Raw genomic sequence first — 21964 nt, forward strand, 5'->3', positions numbered from 1 at the left:
ACTTTGTTTGTGCAATTCCAATTGAATTCTTTTTCTTTGTAATGTAATATGCTGTCGCTTTTTTGCCAGTGCTTGCAGTTTTTGCTGAGTAACGATAACTTTTGACCTATCATTGGAATTTGTGGATTTATTCGATATCTATCGATTTTTAATAAAATGCGACTTTGTAGTACAATTGTCAGTCGGTAAATAAAGCGCAGTGAAAAGAAAAGTGTAGTGCCTTTTACGAAAAGGAACGTTGTGAGGCGCAGCTACGGCCGCGATTTTAAATTTATACCCTAGCAATTAGTGCGAGTGAAAAACACATAGTATAGTGAGTGTGAGTGAGACGGCATATGTTGATGTTGATTAACCTTTAACAGGCCCGTAGGGTTTACAATTTTAAAATAAAATGATTTTACTGATACAGTAATAATTAAATTTTGTGCAGCCATTAATAATTTTGTTTCAAAATTTTTAGTAATATTAAATTGATTTTTTACTTAATATATAAATATTGCTTATAATTCTTTGTGTTTTTTTTTTATGCTATTTATATAATTTAATATGCAATATGTAATTTTTTTGAGGTTGGAACATAAGGGTTAACAACACATCAAAAAATTCGTCCATGAATAGTGTTGTGTTGCTCATGAGTAATGTTTACCCAACACTATCCGCATCAACAAGCAAGCATGCACTGACGAAAGGGACAACACGAACGAGCCCAAAATATATTTTAGGTTAGGTTAAGGCGGTAGCCGGGGAGGGGGGATAAAAACAGCTCGTTACAGTAGGTCCAGCACGGTATCCAGGGCTTCCCCTTGTAGCCCGCCAGTTATGCATAGCTCTGCCATGCGTTGAACTCTACTGAGTCTGTTAAGACAAGTTCTTTTGTCTAGGGCTGGCCAGAGGACGAGAGGACTCCGCCCTGTGGTCTTCACCCTTCCGAAAGGTATGCCGGGATGCACCCGTGGGAGAATACTCCCTCGTTAATTATTTTGAGCCAATTAATGGTTTTTGGTCCCACGTGAATCAGTTGGGCAGGGATAATGCCATCTTTCCCCGCAGACTTGTATGGTTTGAAGCTTTTGATCGACCAGAAAATGTTCTCCTGGCTTAGCAGGTTCAGGATGGCATTTGAGCCGACAGAAGACGGCGCGAAGTATATGGGTCTGTTTTTATCGTAGCCTGGGTAGTGAGTATTAAGGAGCAGATTTAGCGACTCATCGATGGATGTGGTCCAAGATTGGTCGACATTCTTCAAGTAGCACAGTCTGGGTGTAGTCTTCGAAAGAACTTACGTCAAGAGGCGCGTTTGGCTTTCCTAAGTTCTTTGTTTTAGGTTGACAGACTGGCCTTGTAATCGGCCCAGTTTTGCTCAACGTTTTCAGCCTTAGCTTTATTGAAGAGTCTCCGGGAGGCTTTCCGGAGTTCGCCCAGTTTCGGAGTCTACCATTCAGGTTTCTTCCGGGCTCTGTTCTTGCCAGAGGGGCAGGATTTATCGAGCGCTTTAATGCAGGCGTCGGTGAAGCTCTCCTCCTCAGGTGGGGACTCAGGGAGAACACGACAAAGGAAGTCAGAGTACCGAGTCCAATTTGTCCTCCTGCGGGTCCGGAATTGAACTGGCTTCGTTAATGAAAAGGTGAATACAGTTTCCATGTTACTGTGGTCCAAGAAGGAGTGTTTTTCCAGGACCCTCCAGGTTACAATGTTCCGCTCTATCTCATGAGAGGCAAGCGTGTGGTCCAGGACCTCCTTGTGGTTTTTAATAATAGAGGTGGGATAACTTCCGGTTTAATAAGAACATCTGAGTGGTCAGTAAGTAATTAAAAAGAGGTACTCACCCCCTTCGTTTGCGTCAGTGCTTAACCACTGGCAGTGGTTGGGTCAGGTTGGTTATGACCCATGTATACGAAGCAGATCCTCACTTCGGTGTGGTCTTCATTGTTGAAATTTGGGAGCAAAAATAAGTGCCACTCTCTTTTTGCAAGAATGCAGGTACGAATTTAACCTGCGGTTTCAGCTACGTATAGCTTATAGTTTGGAGTCCTCAGACCGAAGACCCTGTTTCCGAGGATCCTAAATGAGGACTTTTTAGGCTCCACCATTGGCTAGATGCAGCAGTAGAGCAGCGCAAGCTGCCTTACAATGGTGGAGGTTTATCTGCAGGAGCGTCAGTGACATTCCTGAGGCTCACCTCCACCATTGTTGTTTCCAGGTCGCTGTCGGGGGACTCCAGCTCCTCCCCGACATCGATGTGGCTAAGACCCTTGGCTAGGTCGCTCTCGTCGAACACGTAGCCATCCAAGATGTCGTCCGGTGTTGGCCTCCGCACACGAGACCTCCCACTTCGGGATCTCCAGCAGCTCCAGGTCTGCTGGATATGGAGGGGGATATGGTTATCTTCTTTTAATCATAATTCACTACTCCATCCATTTGTGCAAGGAGCTCAAGGGACTCCTCATTCAGGACGAGGATAATCTGGAGTCTCTGCCTTGTCACATCCTCCGCCTTGGCCACCTTCCAATCGGTTGTAGGACCTGCAGTAGCCCGAGGATCTTCTCAGGCTCTGCAGGCTTAGCCAAGACCCATGCTCTGGCCCTCGGTCGAATGGGGACATCTTCCCATGTGACGGCCTCCAGCTTGGCCCCTGGCCTTGGCGATGCCACCCTGCGTCCTCACATTTGGGCGGTTCTTGTTCCTGTAGGAACCATTTCTGGAGCTCAACGAAGAAAACATCGAACCTAATCGCAACGACGATGGCCTTCGGCGGATATGAAGACTGAGTGCTTACAAAAAACCAAATTAAATAAATCTTAAGAATGGAGTAATAACGTGTGTAACGGTTATCCATAGTGGTTTTCCATAGGTTTTCACATAATCATTGCCATTGGAAAATCATTGGTACGGTGGTACTTTCAATGGTGTTATTGTCGTGCTGCATGTAGAGTCAGGCCCCACAGGCTGATACGCTAGCTGATCGGGTACAACGCCTTTTTTTTTAGAGTGTTAGCCAAGTTATCCGGTATTAGGGGACAAGCAAACAGGGTTGTGTCAAGTCAGAGGAACCCCTTCGCACGGAAAGTGCAATTGGGTGTGAGATTTTGGTGAACCGAAAGATCACGCGAACCGGCGACCAATCGCCTAGGATATCAGGGGGTTGAATTACGCTCCCAATCGTGGTATTTTCGGCAAAGGAAGCTAGGACGTTACACGAGGTAATAGAAACTATGCCAAGCTGCGTATTGCTCAAAATTTGAGTATTGCTTTGAACAAAAGAAGCAAACTATCCGTATTAACGCTCAAGCTGGCCAGGTGCAAAGCTGAGGGAAAAGAGCTCGTCAACCTTTTGGAATTAATGAAATGCCAAAACAACCTGGGATTGATTTTAAGTCCCCTTTCAACGTCGGCAATATACTGGTTATACAAAAATTTGCTTAAAAAACCAAAATCACTCTTATGCTGCACATATGTACATATGTACATCGCCCAGTCCACACGTTCCCGGGTGTTTCCACATCGTTTAAAGCACTTGTTACGAAGATATTAGATTTCGTATACCACCGTAGCCTATAGGAGCTTTGCACTCTTCCGGAAGCATTGTTACCAATAATACGACGGACCGAAAACACTATAGGAAGTGTCATCACTATTACGCGAAAGAACAGAAGCCCAATTAACGTTTAACATACTATCCCGAATAGCATTCAGGTTTACTGTAGAAAAGAAGTATTAATAAAATGGTTCCGCCCAGGGCGAATAAGAATGGAAATTAGCTGAGAATTCCAACGGCATATATTGCATGTCATATTCTGCTATAGGCAGTTCGCAACATGTAACATGGCAATCTATATCCGAACTAACAAAAACTATTTACTTTGGTTAAGCCCATAATAAAACGAGGGGGAACGTTTTGAGTTGCTGCGGACACCACAACTCTACATTTTGAGATATACGTTTTATAGTGAGATCTAACAGAAGTGCGGATACCAAATTTGGTTACTCTAGCCTTAATAGTCTCTGAGATTTGCGGATGCCCCAGATTTTCGTCCTTTGCGGGGGCGGATCTCAATAGCTTTCAGTCATGGTGTTGTGCAAACTTGTTACACCTTAATGCCTCGAAATGCAAAGTTATGACATTTCATCGTTCTAACCCTTTGTTGGCTCCCTACACCCTATTTGGGGGTTCTCTTGAGAGAATTACCCTGGTGGATGATCTGGGTGTTATGTTAGATCCCAAGTTAAAGTTTTCCGAACACATTTCTACCATGGTAAATAAGGCCATGGGCGTGCTTGGGTTTATAAAGAGGTGGTCAAAGGAATTTGACGACCCCTATATAACAAAGACTCTCTATACCTCGCTTGTTCGTCCGATCTTAGAATACGGCTCCTGTGTATGGTGCCCTCAGTACAAAGTACACCAGGACCGTATAGAATCAGTACAGAAAAACTTTTTACTCTTTGCTCTGCGGGGCCTTAACTGGGATGCGGGTGTAAGACTCCCATCTTACTCTAGTAGACTATTATTAGTAAACCTCCCATCCTTAGTTAACCGTAGAAAAATGCTTGGTGTGATATTTATGCACAACTTGATCAGGGGTGACATAGACAGCCCTGATCTGTTGAGCCGCATAAACTTCACGATTCCTATTAGACTGACTAGAAACTTTATACCGTTGTTCCTTCCACTTTGTAGATCGAATTATTCCTTGCATGAACCGTTTAGGGTCTTATGCTCGGACTATAATTCCCTCTACCATATTATATCCTCCACTAATTCTCTTCCTCTTATTAAATTACTAATCCTTACACACCTTTCTAGTAATTAGTAATTGTAGTGGTATTTGTATTTTGTATTTTCTTGCATGCTTAATTTCTTAATAAGTTTAGTGCTAATTTTCCTCGAAGGTTAGTCTAATATCTATCTTTCTTGCATGCTCGCGTTTGGTTCGGCTACGCACCGCGCGTCATGCGGCAGCGCCCCTCGGTCGGTTGGGCGGGAGGAGGGCTGCGTTTTGCCTGGGATCCGCGCGTAACAGCCTTCTGCTGGTGTCACACGGGCCACTTGACGGTGCAGTAATTGCATCGCCTCTTGTTAGATGCAGTCATTGCATGTCAACGTCCAATAAAAAAAAAGAAAGGGGTGTGGCGAAATTTTGACACGAAACGGTCAAGGTCTGATATCACAGGAGTGTGAATACCAAATTTGGTTGCTCTGGCTCTTATAGGTTCTGAGATCCTTGAACTCATATTTTGCAATTGGCAAAACCGACTGTTTATACACGGAGCGTTTCCCGCATTAATGTTAATTCACGGATTGGGGGTGTGTTAGTTTTTTCTAACACATTTTTTTTGATTCAAACGAATCAAAGTCTATACATGAAAGAGAAAAGTCGATCGATCCAGTTGAGCATTAGGTAATAACTATTTATTACAAATCTTAGTGCTTGAGTACTGGGCATAAGAGAGAGAATACAGTGGTGAATTTAGTACAATCATGGTGAGAGTAAATACAAAAAGTGAGCGTAGGCTCTCTATTTTACGAGGGTCATTTGAATACTTGTTCCTTAAAGGAGTTTGACCGAACATCCCGGCCCCGTTGAAAGGACTGCTTTCAAACCACCGGAAGAATTGCCAACTTGTGTATTGGCCTGCAACATGTTCCATTTGCAGTGCGGAGGTGCACCACCCGTACAAGTCCATCCTTCCCAAGCACAGTAGACTGCACTCGGCCTAGTTTCTAGCGTAGCGGTGGCAGGTTGTCCTCATGGATGATGTGGTCATCGGTGAGGTTCGCTGAGGGTGCTGTCCACTTCGTGCGCGATCGCAATTCGTTGACGTAGTCAGCAGACCATTGCTTCCAAAATCGTTGCTTGACGGCCGTAATCGCATCGTAGCGGTCCATACTTGACAGCTTGATATTCTCGAGGGACCTTTCAGGTAGTGATCGCAATGATTCGCCAACCAAGAGATGACCAGCCGTGAGAGTGCTATAGTCATTTGGGTCTGACGAAAGGGGCGATAGCGGGCGCGAGTTGAGGATCGATTCTATCTCGACGACGACAGTGCTCAACTCTTCAAAGGTGAACCTGGTGTTGGCCAGCGTACGATTTAACAGCCCCTTTGCACTCTTGACTGCCGCTTCCCAAAGGCCTCCGAAATGAGTTGCCCTGGGGGAATAAAATGGAAATTAATAAAGTCAGATGCGCAAAATTTATAGATTTCATCTTGGGTCTGCTTCAAGAACATAAACTTTTTTAGTTCCTGCAGTTGATTCGATGCCCCTACAAAGATAGTGGCATTATCGCAGAAGATGTCTGCCGGCAGCTTGCGACGACCTCCCATCAGTTTTTAAGAACGCCTTTGTTGACAAGTCAGAGACTACTTCGATGTGAACGGCCTTGGTGAGAAGGCAAACGAACACGGCTATGTATGATTTTGTAGGTCCCTTTCCTCGAATGCGTAGATATGTGTTGATGGGTCCACAAAAGTCAACTCCACAGCGTCCAAAGGATCGAGCCAGAGCGAGTCGCGTAGGCGGTAATGAGCCCATGAGTTGTTGTAGCAGCTTCGGTCTGTAGCGAACGCAGTGTACACAGGAGCGAACAATTCGACGCCAAGTCTCTGGCGTTAACGATCCAATACTCCAAACGAATGAGAGCGACTAGGGCTTTAGGTCCAGCGTGATAGTTCCGAAGATGCAAATGGCGAATATAGTTCCATACAAATTTGGACTGACTAGGCAGCAGCAACGGATGTTTTTGACCGTCTGGTAGGTCTGAGTATTCCAAACGTCCACCAACCTTGATAAGATCGAATCCGTTCGCGACTTCTAAAAAGGGAGTAAGAAACTTTAAGCTGCTTTTTAATGGTTTTTGCTTCTGAAGTAAACGGATGTCCTCTACAAAATGAGTTTGTTGAATGTTCCAAATAAGGCAATGTGAAGCAAAACGAAGTTCATCTGGCGTCGGTGAGGTTGTGGTAAACGTCGATTGCTTCCGACATCTCCTTATGAACCTAATCATCCAAGCAATGAGACGCAGACTGTGAGTGTACGAGCTGATATTATCGACGATGTTGAGGATATTATTTGTCTCGTGTACGGCAGCAAACAAACTTTTCCGATTCTCCGAGTTAACCACGTCCATGTCAATATCAAGTTTTCCACCAGTGGCGGGCCAGTTTAGCGAATCTTCGACTAGAAACGTAGGACCCGAAAACCATGGAGACTTAATCAACTCGCTCACGTTACAGCCTCGCGACAGAATATCAGCAGGGTCTTGATGTGTTGGCACATAGCGCCATTTTCCATCAGACGTTAAATCCTGAACGTCGGACACTCGATTTCCAACAAAGGTCGATAAGGTGACTGAGTGTTGTTGCAGCCAATGCAATACGAGCTGTGAGTCGCTCCAAAAATAAGATGTGATAGTGTGTTTACTGAATATGGCCTTGACCTTGTTATACAACTGAGAAAGTAGATGTGCACCGCATAGTTCAAGCTTCGGAAGAGACTGTGAAGTGAACAATTTCACTGTGACCTGTCCAAGCGAATTCTCCGTGCGCACATAAACACAGCAGCCGTATGCCCGAATCGATGCGTCGCAAAATCCATGTATTTGAATGCTCCTAGTATCAGGCTGCAAACAAAAACGAGGTACCGCTAGTGACGACAGTGAATTCAGCGATTCCAAACACTTGCTCCATGCGTGGCTTAAATTCTGGGGGACAGACTCGTGCCAGTCTAGTTTCAAAAGCCACAACTCCTGAAGAATGATCTTAGAGACAATGACTAACGGTGATAGCAGACCGATTGGATCGAATAGCGACGACGCAGTAGACAAAATTGTTCGTTTTGTGGTAGTGGGATAGACTTCCTTTGGATTGAATGTGAAACTAAATGCATCACTTCGTTGATGCCAAGTTACGCCGAGTGTGCTGCTGACTGAGTTTTCTGAAATGTTTATTTCCTTGGTAGATTCGTCTTCCATCACGCCTGGATGAGTTGAATGCCACTTGCATAATGGAAACTGACCACGAGCGAGAGTTGATGTGATTTCAGTTTTTAGTTTGAAGAGTGTACTATATCATCAGCCCCACACAAAAGGTCATCAACATAAAATGCAGTTTTAACAGCAGCAGCCCCTAATGGCCATGGATCCTTACAATCCTCAGCCAAGTAATGCAAACTACGAGTTGCGAGAAATGGGGCAGACGCAGTCCCATATGTCACTGTATTGAGTTGGTAGGTTTGAAGATCCGTATTTGAAGATGCTCGCCACAAAATGTACTGGAATTTTCTATCCTTCTCACCCCAAGTACCTGCCTGTACATTTTTGTGACGTCAGCTGTGATGCCGAACCTATGCATGCGGAACCGCAGCAATTGCAAGTACAACTCATCCTGAATGGTAGGGCCGACTAAAAGTAGATCGTAAAGTGACCTTTGAGATGTTGTACGGCAAGACGCGTCAAAGACAACTCTGAGCTTCGTCGAGGTACTGCTTGGTTTCAGAACGAAATGGTGGAGTATATAATAATGCGGTTCCTCCAAGTTAAGATTCAGTGCGAGGGACCTATGGCCGAGACTTTCATATTCCTGCATGAACGAGATATACTGCGAGCGAATTTCCGGTAGACGAGCGAGACGTCTCTCAATGGCAAAAAATCGAGTTCGAGCTGTATCGAATTAACTTCCAAGACAACTTGGATCTTCTTGAAATGGCAAGCGAACGACAATCTGCCCACTGGCATCCTGATGTGTTGTGTCCCTGAAGTGGTCCTCACAGCGACGATGATTTGGGAGCATTCTAGCGCTTGGATCGACAAATGAGTCCACTTTCCTTAATTGCTGCAAATTCTTGTCGATCGACTCTTCTACAGTCGCCAAGCACAATGGTGGCTGTCTGTTATATTGGCGCTGGTACCTCCCAGCAACAACCCAACCAAAAAGAGTCTTCTGCAAAGTGGGAAGATTTGGACCAATGCGAATCTGGCCAACAGCTAGAGCTCCATAGAAGGCTTCGGTCCCCAGTAACAGATCAATACGTTTAGTCCTATAGAACGATTCGTCAGCCAATGGAGTGTTGGCTGGTAGGTTCCAATTCGATATGTCGATCTCACTATCTGGCTGGTAGGCAATATGGGATGTAATTCCAAACTGGAGAGTGAGCTGATAGCCGGAAGTACGTGACTTAATAGAGGTAGTCGTACGAGCCTTCAAACTAGTAAGGGAGTGCAAATGTTTCGGTTACAAAATTAACCTGAGAACATGAATCAAGCAACGCTCTACCGAGTTTGTATTCACCTGTGGCATCCTTTACCAAAACCATAGCTATTGCCAACAAAATTTGATCATCTGCTGCGATCTCCATATGAGAGTGTGAAGCACCGGTTCAGTAGTTGAAGATTGTCCTGCTGATGATTGGGGTGGCTGATGCGGCTGAGAGTGATGCAAAGATGAATGATGATTCCGATTACAGGATCGGCAACGATGAGTCAATGAACATTGCTCCACTCTATGACCGTTTCCAAGACAATTGATGCAGAGACCGAGGCGTTTTGCATTGTCGTACCGTTGGTTGCTGTTCATAGCCTTGAACTGAGCGCAATTAGAGATTTTATGGCCAGAACTAGAAAAAAGTGTACAAGACGGATTAGTGATAGCAAACGACGAGTTTATTTGGTGATTAGAATGTCAATTTGACTTATTGGATTCAGCCTTTCGTTGTGACGAAGTACCAGTCGAGCTTCCAGACGAATGGAGAAACTGACAGTGGCGTTCCAAAAGCTGTGTGCATGCTAGCCAGGTTGGCAGAGTTTTGGTAGTCCGGCGATTCCCTTCCACTTGTTCCGAGTTTGCTGATCACACTTTTCCATTATAATATATATAACCATAGCGTGAACAATGTTCTCAGGTTTGCCGATGGACTCCAGCGAGCATAAGATAGCGGATGCCTTATCCACTAGGCTGTGAAGCTGCTGACTGTTTGACCTTTCCACAGGTTGTAGTGCAAACAATGCCTCAATACCTTCTAAAAATATAAGAGTAGGATTATCAAAACGGCTTTTGAGCTTTGCTAGGGCCCTCGGATAGTTTTCGCTTGTAACCTGGAATGCCTGAATTGTATCTAATGCCGGCCCCGTGAGGCAGGTCAGCAAATAATTAAACTTTTCTATATTAGACAATCCAGACTCACGCACAACAATTTGCTCGAACGAGTGAATGAAATTCTTATAGTTTGCATATGTTCCGTCGAAAGTGGGTAGCGACAACCTTGGTAACGATGACTTCACTGGCGGTGGGTGGTAGTCCGGCGCAACAATGCTGGCGTTCAGATCTCCTCCCATTTTTATACCCGATACTCAAAATGAGTATTGGGGTATATTAGATTTGTGGTAAAAGTGGATGTGTGTAACGTCCAGAAGGAATCGTTTCCGACCCTATAAAGTATATATATTCTTGATCAGCATCAATAGCCGAGTCGATTGAGCCCTGTCTGTCTGTCCGTCCGTCCGTCTGTCCGTCTGTCCGTCCCCTTCAGCGCCTAATGCTCAAAGACTATAAGAGCTAGAGCAACGATGTTTTGGATCCAGACTTCTGTGATATGTCACTGCTCCAAAAATATTTCAAAACTTTGCCCCGCCCACTTCCGCCCCCACAAAGAGCGAAAATCTGTGGCATCCACAATTTCGACGATACGAGAAAACTAAAAAAGCAGAATCGTAGAAGATGACTATATCTTCTAGAGTGCAAAATCTAAACCAGATCGTATAATTATTACAGCCAGAATCACGAAAACAATTTCACTCTTTCTCGCTCTGTCTCACTCTAACACACAGGTTTCATGGTCGGTTTTGCCAATTGCAAAATATGAGTTCAAGGATCTCAGAACCTATAAAAGCCAGAGCAACCAAATTTGGTATCCACACTCCTGTGATATCGGACCTTGACCGTTTCCTGTCCAAATTTCGCAACACCCCCTTCCGCCCCCGCAAAGGACGAAAATCTGAGGCAACCACAAATCTCAGAGACTATTAAGGCTAGAGTAACCAAATTTGGTGCACACACTCCTTTAAGATGTCACTATAAAACGTATATCTCAGAATTTTGCCCCACCCCCATCCGCCCCCACAAAAGACGAAAATCTGTTGCATCCACAATATTGCAGATTTGAGAAAACTAAAAACGCAGAATCATAGATAATGACCATATCTATTAGATTGCTGAATCTGGATCAGATCAGACCATTTTTTTAGCCAAAAGGAACAAATCAATTTGCAGTGGCTACGCAGCGCCCGACGTCACGCTCAGACTGATTTTCTGTCTCTCTCGCACGCACTCTTTGTCGTGTCGTTAAATATTAGCGGCGTCTGCGGGGGAGAGCCATACTGACTTAGTATCGGGTATAACCGTAGAGTTGCGGTGTCCGCAGCAACTCACAACGTTCCCCCTCGTTTCCTTTATGGATAGCTTGATTGCTATGTATGTATCCTCCAAATCTGCCCGTCCTTCATCATTCGGACTAAGGTCTTCAATATTAGCTTGGACATTTAAAACATTCTTGAAATACGTTTCTAAGATGTTCAACCAAAACAGGTAGCTGCAAAGCGAACGAACCGAGAATGCAAGCGCCGTTGAATGCGTTGTGGGTGACAAGCGAATCATAAAATTAAGGGAGAACGGCGAGAGCAAGGCGAGAACAATGAACCCGCGATCGAGACGAACAATTCTGATACGGTTTAGGAACTTTCGATTGCAGCTGCGAGACGAGCGAATGTTGTAATTGTTGCCTTTGTAGATTGCGATTAGTTTAATTGTTCACAGAAGAATTAACATAACACACGTGCCCCACGTTGGGCGCCAAAATGTTTATAAACGGAGTGTTTTCCGCATTAATGTTAATTCACGGATGGGGGTGTGTTAGTTTTTTCTGCAAAGTCTATACATGAGATATACAAGAGAAAAGTCGATCGATCCAGTTGAGCATAAGGCAATAACTATTTATTACAAATCTTAGTGCTTGAGTACTGGGCATAAGAGAGAGAATACAGTGGTGAATTTAGTACAATCATGGTGAGAGTATATACAAAAAGTGAGCGTAGGCTCTCTATTTTACGAGGGTCATTTGAGTACTTTGCTCCTTAAAGGAGTTTGACCGCACACCGACCATGAATCCTGTGTGTTAGAGAGAGAGACAGAGCGAGAAACAATGAAATTGTTTTCTTGATTCTGGCTATAATAATTGTACGATCTGGTTCAGATTTTACATTGTAGACCATACAGTCATCCTTCACGATAGGCGGGGCAAAGTTTTGAAATATATTTGTAACAGTGACATATCACAGATGTCCGGATATAAAATGTCGTTGCTCTAGCTCTTATAGTCATTGAGCACTAGGCGCTGATAGGGACGGACAGACGGACAGACAGACAGGGCTGAATCGACTCGACTATTGATGCTGATCAAGAATATATGTATATACTTTATGTGGGCGGAAACGATTCCTTCTGGACGTTACACACATCCACTTTCACTACAAATCTAATATACCCCAATACTCATTTTGAGTATCGGGTATAAAAATCATCTAGCAAGAGAATCTCGTGCGGCAAATGTACATTGCTTGGTATCATAGCCGACGAGTGCGGATCGCCGGACCATATCAACGAACCCAAATTGAAGTCGCCAACAACGCAGAGGTGCTGACGGTCTCGCAGAATACCATAACATATATTTTAGCAATGTTTTGAGTGTGTGACAGCTATTCGGTGGAATGTCCCTCTAGTACTGGCGGTGGCGATTGACCATGCCCGAACTACTGATTTGGCTGGTTCCTACATGGGTACTTTCCGGACTAACCCTATGGTAAACGAACGCCGAACCACTCAAAGAAGAGACAAAAAATGAAGAGACCAGGTAGCTAAAAATGATGCTGGAATGTTCTTTGCGTTTGGCGTTTGTGCAAATCAGTGCGACTGTCCAAGTGATTATAATTATTCAATTTTAAACAGTAAGTCACAGCAAATGTATAGCAAACGGCATTTGCGTAGGCTCAATAAAGAAATATAAGACAAATATGCAGCCAAACATAATCGTGTTAGCGGAGAAACAGTTTTGTGCGGTGAAATAGAAAAAGTTGAAGGCCGCGAAATAGGAAAGTGACACTGAAAAATTTAAAGAACTTCTTTAGAGTTTTGATTGGTAGGCTTATTTGCTTTTTGGTTTTTTCTTATGCCTATTATATCTGTATTTTATGTTTATAGATGCCATAACTGTAGATACGGGGACTGGATCAGCTGAAGTCCAGATTAGGAAGGCCCTACAGCTGCAAATAAAAACGTTTTTTCAAAAACAGTACCACCGCGAACCGCAGACCTTAATTAGTAAATTTAAAAACTAAAATGAAATATATAATAAAAGAAATGAAGATTGATAACGTACTTCATGGGTACCCATTTCACTAGCTACTTCATGGGTATCCATTTCATCACTAGCTACTACATGGTTACTCATTTCTACTGGACGAGTACACATAGCACTTGTTCGGGGGTAAACGATGTGGTATCGCTGGTCCCCATGTCGTAGGACATTGCGGGTAAAAATGGAAATGATGAAAAGCATTGTTAAGGGTTAGTAAAGAAAGTACCCCTGGTCTTTTAGGGAGTGGTGATATCACCACCTCCGAACTAGTTCCCAGTACTGCTGGGGTACGATGCGCTAATAGCGTCTCCGACTGGCCAGCCACCGCCACACCAATCTGATACAGAACAGAGTCACCATCCAGTAGGGTGTGTCTGACGGCCACAATGACCCCACCTCCTCTGCAGCGCTTCGTCTTGGCACAATCTCTGTCCTTACGAAACACCTGGAAAAGGTTAGGATCGAAGTATTCGTTGTCGAAAAAGCTTGAATTGAGCCAGGCTTCAAACAAAATGACAACGTCGAAGTCACACGTAGAGGTAGCCAAGCTGACAGCCTGAGTCTTGGCACCGTCCATCGGCACGGTCACAGAAAGTGGCGGTGCCGTCCTGTTAGTGGCCACGGAAGATGGATCCAGAGGAGGTTCAGGCATATCCCACTGAACCAAAGGGCCGAGACCCATGCTTGAAACCTGCTTATGTGCCGGAGTCTGAAATAGCAGCACACCATCCTCGTCCAGAAGATTGGGCAGGGAGAGCCAATCTAGGTGATGATGCTAAAGAGTGTTCCACATAAGAGTGCACGACGGGCTGCTGACTCTTCGTCAAAAAAGTGCAAGCAGAATATTTTGTGGAGAAGCGGCGATCATAAAACCAAAGGGGTTTCACTGGGGTTTTTTTTGAAGTGGATGAACCTGGAGCTTTCTGAGCCTGCGTGGACGTCCGCAGTGGCACAGCTGCATACAGCTTAATTGCCGTCAAATGAGCTTCCTCATCAGGCCTCTGTCTAAGCGCGAAACCCTTACCGATACTGGCCAGAATCTAGCATCAAAGACCACGGGGAACACCAGATAACGCAGATAGATCAGCATCTCGCTTAACCAATTTCACGCAAGAAATTTCCTCCTCCGGCATCTTGAGTTTATCGGCAACAAATTTCACCACCGCCTCTGGCCCCGTCGCGGTAGCAAATTTACCAATATGCAGGTATGCCATAACAAATTAGGCATAGATTGGGGTAATTTCATTGAGAGTTTTCTTTACTCCGCCCGACTACCATTAGCCAGCATCCATGGCAGAGATATGACCGTGGCAGGACTGTCTCAGCTTTCTTTAGGCTGGGCACCAACACTGCCTCGGTCTTGTGTGGAGCGAGTTCGAGCCCGATCCTCTCCAGCCACTGTTGAATACGCGCTATTGTCTGGTTGCAAGTCTTCTCCAAGTCTTTTCCAAGAGTTTTCCCACCACTAGAACAGCCACATCGTCTGAAAAACCCACCATATGCACTACGTGGGGAAGGCTGAGTCGCAATATGACGAGCCTATTGAGTCCTGTACAGCCGACAGAACTTTTGCGGCGGTCACTAGGTCATTACAGGCATTCTTCTCATCTTTACCCTTTACCACTGAAAAATTCTTTTTCTTTTCAGGCATTTCGGATTCTTTGGAATATGAATACTCGTAGAAGCCCTCAGGAACCGCAGGCGTCGGTCACCAACCGAACAGAGGCCCAGGGTATGGCCCAGGGTATGGAGCAAGTCTCCCTGTTTCCAACACTTCCTCTAAGTGACACTTCACAACTTGGCTAAGGGATGCAAGCAAATTCCATCTTGAATCCGCATTCTTCTGTAGATGCTCCGACTTGAATAGGGGATTAGATTCAAGGCCAGACTGGAAAATGCGGCACAGAACATTTCGAAGGAGATAAGTCAAGTCTCTCAATTGTTCCCACTAAAAACTCCACTAACATTATCCTACTTAGATATATGTACATATATTCAATATTCGCATTGGGCTATATCTAAACTCCAATTCTATGACAATTTGGTTGCCTCGTTTTTCTTAATTTCTCTAACTTAGTTTCGACAAAATATCGAGCTATTCTAGCTTTCCCATTTGGGAATTAGTAAGTATGAATAGTAGCAAAATGTATATGCTATAAGGCCATATTCATTGCTATGATTAGATGTACTCGTACGTTTGTAGGTGTTTAGATTCCGATGTAGATGTGGTAGCTGAGATTGCGATGGACATAAAATTGAAATTCATATCAATTGCTGTCAAAAGAAATTAGTTAAAATACATAACAAAAAAAGAGCATTTTTTATACCCCCCCTTCCATAAAAAGTATATATGTATATTCTTGATCAGCATCAATAGTCGAGAGTCGATAGAGCCATGTCTGTCTGTCCGTCCGTCCGTTTGTCCCTCTCTATGAGCACCTAGTGATATGTATTTCAAAATTTCACCCCACCCTCTTCCGCCATCACAAAGGACGAAGATCTGTGGCATCCACAATTTTGAACAATCATAGAGAATAACCATATCTACCAGATTGCCGAATCTGAATCCGATCGGATTAGTATTATAACCGAACAAATCAATTTGCAGTGGCTACGCAGCGCCCGACGACACGTTCTGACTGATTTTCTGTCTCTCTCGCACGCACTCTTTGTCGTGTCGTTCGGTCTGGCGGAGGAAAGCCATACTGACTAAGCTTCTGGCATAAATGTAGAGTTTCGGTCGCAGCAGCAACTCACAACGTTCCCCCTCGTTAGTGTTTACCTTTGTGTTCACATAAGGGACAACTCTTAGCCATCTTCCATGTTATTTGGTGTGGTTTCAGAATTGTAGTGTATTAAATATAATCAAATATATAAATGGCTTTTTTTGTGTTCTGGCTCATTCTGCTTTGGTGGGATGGCTAATGGCTGCTGGCAGGCGATCGGCTGTCATTGCGTTGCACATCAATTTAATTTCTGTTAAAGAGATTTGATAAAATATAAAAAAGAAAACAAGATAATTATTTTGCGTTTACATTTGTGTTCAGATTATGCAAAACTCATAATCATTCTCTACACCCAATAGAATGAGTGGATTTTTAGTGTTGTGGTTTTCTTGCTGGCTTTTGATATCCAGATGCAGGTGCTGGGGCTTTGCTGCGATGGCGATGCACTTCAAATGTCAAGTCGTTATTTCTGTCAAATGAAATTATGTAGATAATAAAAAAACAATAAACTTATTTGGCGTTTACATTTGTGTTTAAATTGGGCCCATCTCTCAGTCAGCATTAGTGTCCTTGGGTTACTGTGGCGTTGAATATTAAACATAGTCCAAAAAACAAATGGATTATTATGCTCTGGCTGGGGGGCTTTGGCTCTGGCTGGGATGGCTAATGGCTGATGGCTGACCGCTTAAGCTCAGAAGCCACGGTTCTCGTTGAGCTCCTTATGTGGTGTCAGATCCTTGGTGATCGAAAAGGGGGCTCCATCACGAAACATCTTGCAAATGAGACTGCCCAGATTCTTGGCATCATGCATGCCGGAGTGAGCACGTCCCTGGAAGGTCAGCCTCACATGTTCCAGGGCATTGTTGAAGCTGAAGGGACAATACTTGTACCACTTCTTGTAGATGGCCCTCGCGTCTATCCACTGATTGAAGCAGGTTGGTTTACGTATATTCTTGCGTGCGCACTCCTTGGCCAGACAGATTCCAAAGTCCCAGTTCGTCCAGGTGACGAAGAAACAGTTTCCCTGTGGATTGGTCATACTCATCTTTGGTAGCACCAGGTTGCGGGCGCTCAATTCCTTCTTCAGCCATTCGATAAAGGAATTGAGTGCCGTCTGCAGTGGCACTCCCGCCTCCACAGTCTTCTGCTGAATGCCCGTCAGACTGGTACAGTATTCGCTCAGTTGCGGCGACTCCACGGGCATCACGTACTTGTGAAACTCCGCCTCGACCATTCCCGTTTTCAGATTGACCAAATTGGCTGGGAACTCAATTATCTCCGACAATCTAAATTGTTGAGCCGGTTGATTTTCCCAGCAGGTGGCCTCGAAGTCCACGGATATGGCATAAGTAAAAGGATGCATTGTAAACTTCTTGGATTTGCGTGAATTCTTTAACTTTCTTTAACTGGATCTGGACGAGCTCCTTTCAGGAATATTCTCTGATGTATTAGCCCAGTTGCTTTGTACACTTTTATGAAGGCCGACTTTGTTTGTGCAATTCCAATTGAATTCTTTTTCTTTGTAATGTAATATGCTGTCGCTTTTTTGCCAGTGCTTGCTGTTTTTGCTGAGTAACGATAACTTTTGACCTATCATTGCAATTTTTGCATTTATTCGATATCTATCGATTTTTAATAAAATGCAACTTTGTAGTACAATTGTCAGTCGGTAAATAAAGCGCAGTGAAAAGAAAAGTTTAGTGCCTTTTACGAAAAGGAACGTTGTGTGGCGCAGCTACGGCCGCGATTTTAAATTTATACCCTAGCAATTAGTGCGAGTGAAAAACACATAGTATAGTGAGTGTGAGTGAGACGGCATATGTTGATGTTGATTAACCCTTAACAGGCCCGTGGGGTTTACAATTTTAAAATAAAATGATTTTACTGATACAGAAATATTTAAATTTTGTGCAGCCATTAATAATTTTGCTTCAAAATTTTTAGTAATATTAAAATGTTCTTTTACATAATATATAAATATTGCTTATAATTCTTTGTGTTTATACCCGATACTCAAAATGAGTATTGGGGTATATTAGATTTGTGGTAAAAGTGGATGTGTGTAACGTCCAGAAGGAATCGTTTCCGACCCCATAAAGTATATATATTCTTGATCAGCATCAATAGCCGAGTCGATTGAGCCATGTCTGTCTGTCCGTCTGTCCGTCTGTCCGTCCGTCCGTCTGTCCGTCTGTCCGTCTGTCCGTCCCCTTCAGCGCCTAATGCTCAAAGACTATAAGAGCTAGAGCAACGATGTTTTGGATCCAGACTTCTGTGATATGTCACTGCTACAAAAATATTTCAAAACTTTGCCCCGCCCACTTCCGCCCCCACAAAGGGCGAAAATCTGTGGCATCCACAATTTTAAAGATACGAGAAAACAAAAAACGCAGAATCGTAGAGAATGACCATATCTTTTAGACTGCAGAATCTGAATTGGATCGTATTACTATTATAGCCAGCATCAAGAAAACAATTTCATTTTTTCTCGCCCTGTCTCTCTCTAACACACAGGTAGCATAGGCGGCTTTGCTTAGAGTAAAACATTAGCGCCTAGATCTCAGAGACTATAAAAGCTAGAGCAACCAAATTTGGTATCCACACTCCTAATATATCAGACCGAGACGAGTTTGTTTCAAAATTTCGCCACACCCCCTTCCGCCCCCGCAAAGGATGCAAATCTGGGGATATTCACAAATCTCAAAGACTATTAACGCTAGAGTAACCAAATTTGGAATCCGCACTTCTCTTAGATCTCACTATGAAACGTGTATCTCAAAATTTCGCCCCACCCCCTTCCGCCCACACAAAGGACGAAAATCTGTTGCATCCACAATATTGCAGATTCGAGAAAAACTAAAAACGGAGAATCATAGATAACGACCATATCTATCAGATTGCTGAATCTGGATCAGATCAGATAATTTTTGTAGCCAAAAGGAACAAATCAATTTGCAGTGGCTACGCAGCGCCCGACGTCACGCTCAGACTGATTTTCTGTCTCTCTCGCACGCACTCTTTGTCGTGTCGTTTAATATTAGCGGCGTCTGCCGGAGGAAAGCCATACTGACTTAGTATCGGGTATAACTGTAGAGTTGCGGTGTCCGCAGCAACTCACAACGTTCCCCCTCGTTTTTTTTTATGCTATTTATATAATCTAATATGCAATATGTAATTTTTTTTCGTCCGTGAATAGTGTTGTGTTGCTCATGAGTAACGTTTACCCAACACTATCCGCATCAACAAGCAAGCATGCACTGACGATAAGGTACAACACGAACGAGCTTCGGCTCTTGATGAGTCCGCCGTGTACAATTTCATTCTGCCCTACAATAAGTCAGTGCATACTGCACGATGAAGAGTGTGTGTGAGAGTGAGATAGATAGAGAGAGAGGGAGAGAGGGGGAGAGAGATAATGAAAATGAGTAAGCGCGTGAACGGCGTTGTGTAGCCATTGAAAATTAATATTTTCATTCCGGCGTAATAATAATCATTATCCGATCTGATCCAGATTTCCAGATTATTCTGGCTAGTTAGTTTTCTCGTATCTTCTGTTTATGCTCCAAACCTCAATTGTAACGAACCTAAACGGGTCTACAACACCGACCCCAACGCGAATTCCGACTAAGAACACTTAACAACATTTAAGACACCACATCCCCCACTTTTTCACTCGCCGCCAAGAGAATACCCCATAAAGTGACGACTAATAATACCCGGTCACGCGGATCCTCCACTCCGGTCCGAGCAACCGATCAGGTGCAGTCTTCCAGGTTCATCAACCGCGAAGACGATGACACACCTAGGAAGACCACGACGAGCACCAACGGACCCTAAGTCGGAGTGGAATAAACCAGGTCAACCCACAACCGCCAAATCGGCAAAATCCGAGCTCCGAGTCTAGACGTTACCCCGCAGAGTAACTCGGACTCACCAAAAACATAATAACAAACGAAGAAACGAATAAAAGCCAAACCAAGTTTTTAAATAATACGAACAGCGTAGGTCATTACAAAGGGTCGAGGCTCTGGCACTATTCCACTCTACGTCCCTAAGCACCGTTCGACGCACACCACAAGTGACTCTCGACCAGGCCCCGCTTCAATCTCTTTGCCACAGGCCAACCACAACGCCTCCGTTAAGGTTCCATCCATCTATAAAATTCTTGTGGATTGACCTTGGACGTAACTGAGCTTACCTCAGCCGGAAATAGGTCCATCACACAATTATATTTCAAACGACGAGATTCTAAAAGAACATTAAGCCCAAAGAGCAGTCGACATTTTTCAAATACACTCGCCAAGTCGATGGCAAAGCTACACCCACTGGAGAAATCCAGCTTATTTTGTACCTCTATAACTTACCAGGAATAATTCAAATTACATGGCACACCGCTTGTGTCAAATAATGTATCCATTACCGTATGAGATGCAAAAATTTCAAAAATATTGGTCATACAGCAAAATACTAAATATCCAGGGCTTCCCCTGGAGTAGTGCGTAGCCCGCCAGTTACGCATAGCTATGCCATGCGTTGAACTCTACTGAGTCTGTTGAAACAAGTTCTTTTGTCTAGGGCTGGCCACCATACTACCACTCTATAGAGCATCATTGGTCGTGTGATGGCGGTGTATAGCTTCCGAACTATATACGGGGCCATTCCCTATTTTAGTCCGATTGCTTTCCTGCATGTATAGAGGTCCACTGTCCACTGTCCACTGTGCACTGTGCATTCTTTACTCTATCCTCTATCCGTTTTAGACGGGTTGACATTTGACGGCCTGCATTTGTCTGCCCATCTCTAAATCGTCGTGCGATTACTTGTTATGCACCCACAGTTCGTTCACTGCCACGTTCCATAAGAGGGGCGAGAGGACTCCGCCCTGTGGTCTTCACCCTTCCGAAAGGCATGCCGGGATGCACCCGTGGGAGAATATTCCCTCGTTAATTATTTTGAGCCAATTAATGGTTTTTGGTTGGGCAGGGATAATGCCATCTGTCCCCGCAGACTTGTATGGTTTGAAGCTTTTGATCGACCAGAAAATGTTCTCCTGGCTTAGCAGGTTCAGGATGGCATTTGAGCCGACAGAAGACGGCGCGCAGTATATGGGTCTGTTTTTATCGTAGCCAGGGTAGTGAGTATTAAGGAGCAGATTTAGCGACTCATCGCTGGACGTGGTTCAAGATTGGTCGACATTCTTCAAGTAGCCCAGTCTGGGTGTAGTCTTCGAAAGAACTTACGTCAAGAGGCGCGTTTGGCTTTCGATAGTTCTTTGTTGTAGGTTGACAGACTGGCCTTGTAATCGGCCAAGTTTTGCTCAACGTTTTCAGCCTTAGCTTTATTGAAGAGTCTCCGGAGCTTTCCGGAGTTCGCCCAGTTTCGGAGTCTACCATTCAGGTTTCTTCCGGCCTCTGTTCTTGCCAGAGGGGCAGGATTTATCGAGCGCTTTAATGCAGGCGTCGGTGAAGCTCTCCTCCTCAGGTGGGGACTCAGGGAGAACACGACAAAGGCAGTCAGAGTACCGAGTCCAATTTGTCCGCCTGCGGGTCCGGAATTGAACTGGCTTCGTTAATGAAAAGGAGAATACAGTTTCCATGTTACTGTGGTCCGAGAAGGAGTGTTTTTCCAGGACCCTCCAGGTAACAATGTTCCCCTCCATCTCATGAGAGGCAAGCGTGTGGTCCAGGACCTCCTTGTGGTTTTTATACCCGATACTCAAAATGAGTATTGGGGTATATTAGATTTGTGGTAAAAAAGGATGTGTGTAACGTCCAGAAGGAATCGTTTCCGACCCTATAAAGTATATATATTCTTGATCAGCATCAATAGCCGA

General features: G+C 44.3%; 1 protein-coding gene across 1 annotated transcript; it reads right to left on the bottom strand.

Annotated features, from left to right (window-relative positions):
- Positions 1-16237: 16237 nt before the first annotated feature.
- LOC6596828 (ERI1 exoribonuclease 2) lies at positions 16238-17615 on the bottom strand. The gene is made up of 3 exons (XM_002021973.2): positions 16657-17615; positions 16441-16600; positions 16238-16381 (listed from the first exon to the last, which is right to left on the bottom strand). Exon 1 carries the CDS (start codon positions 17492-17494, stop codon positions 16823-16825), a length of 672 nt encoding a protein of 223 aa, XP_002022009.2. The 5' UTR covers positions 17495-17615; the 3' UTR covers positions 16238-16381; positions 16441-16600; positions 16657-16822.
- Between the last annotated feature and the right edge of the window lie 4349 nt (positions 17616-21964).

This window comes from Drosophila persimilis, unplaced genomic scaffold, assembly GCF_003286085.1.
Source record: "Drosophila persimilis strain 14011-0111.01,24,50 unplaced genomic scaffold, DperRS2 tig00000520-arrow-pilon, whole genome shotgun sequence".
NCBI classification, from domain to species: Eukaryota; Metazoa; Arthropoda; class Insecta; order Diptera; family Drosophilidae; genus Drosophila; species Drosophila persimilis.

What these genes read in the sequence shown, in the direction of transcription:
- LOC6596828 (XM_002021973.2), bottom strand. Translation starts at nt 17,494, where the DNA reads ATGCATCCTTTTACTTATGCCATATCCGTGGACTTCGAGGCCACCTGC.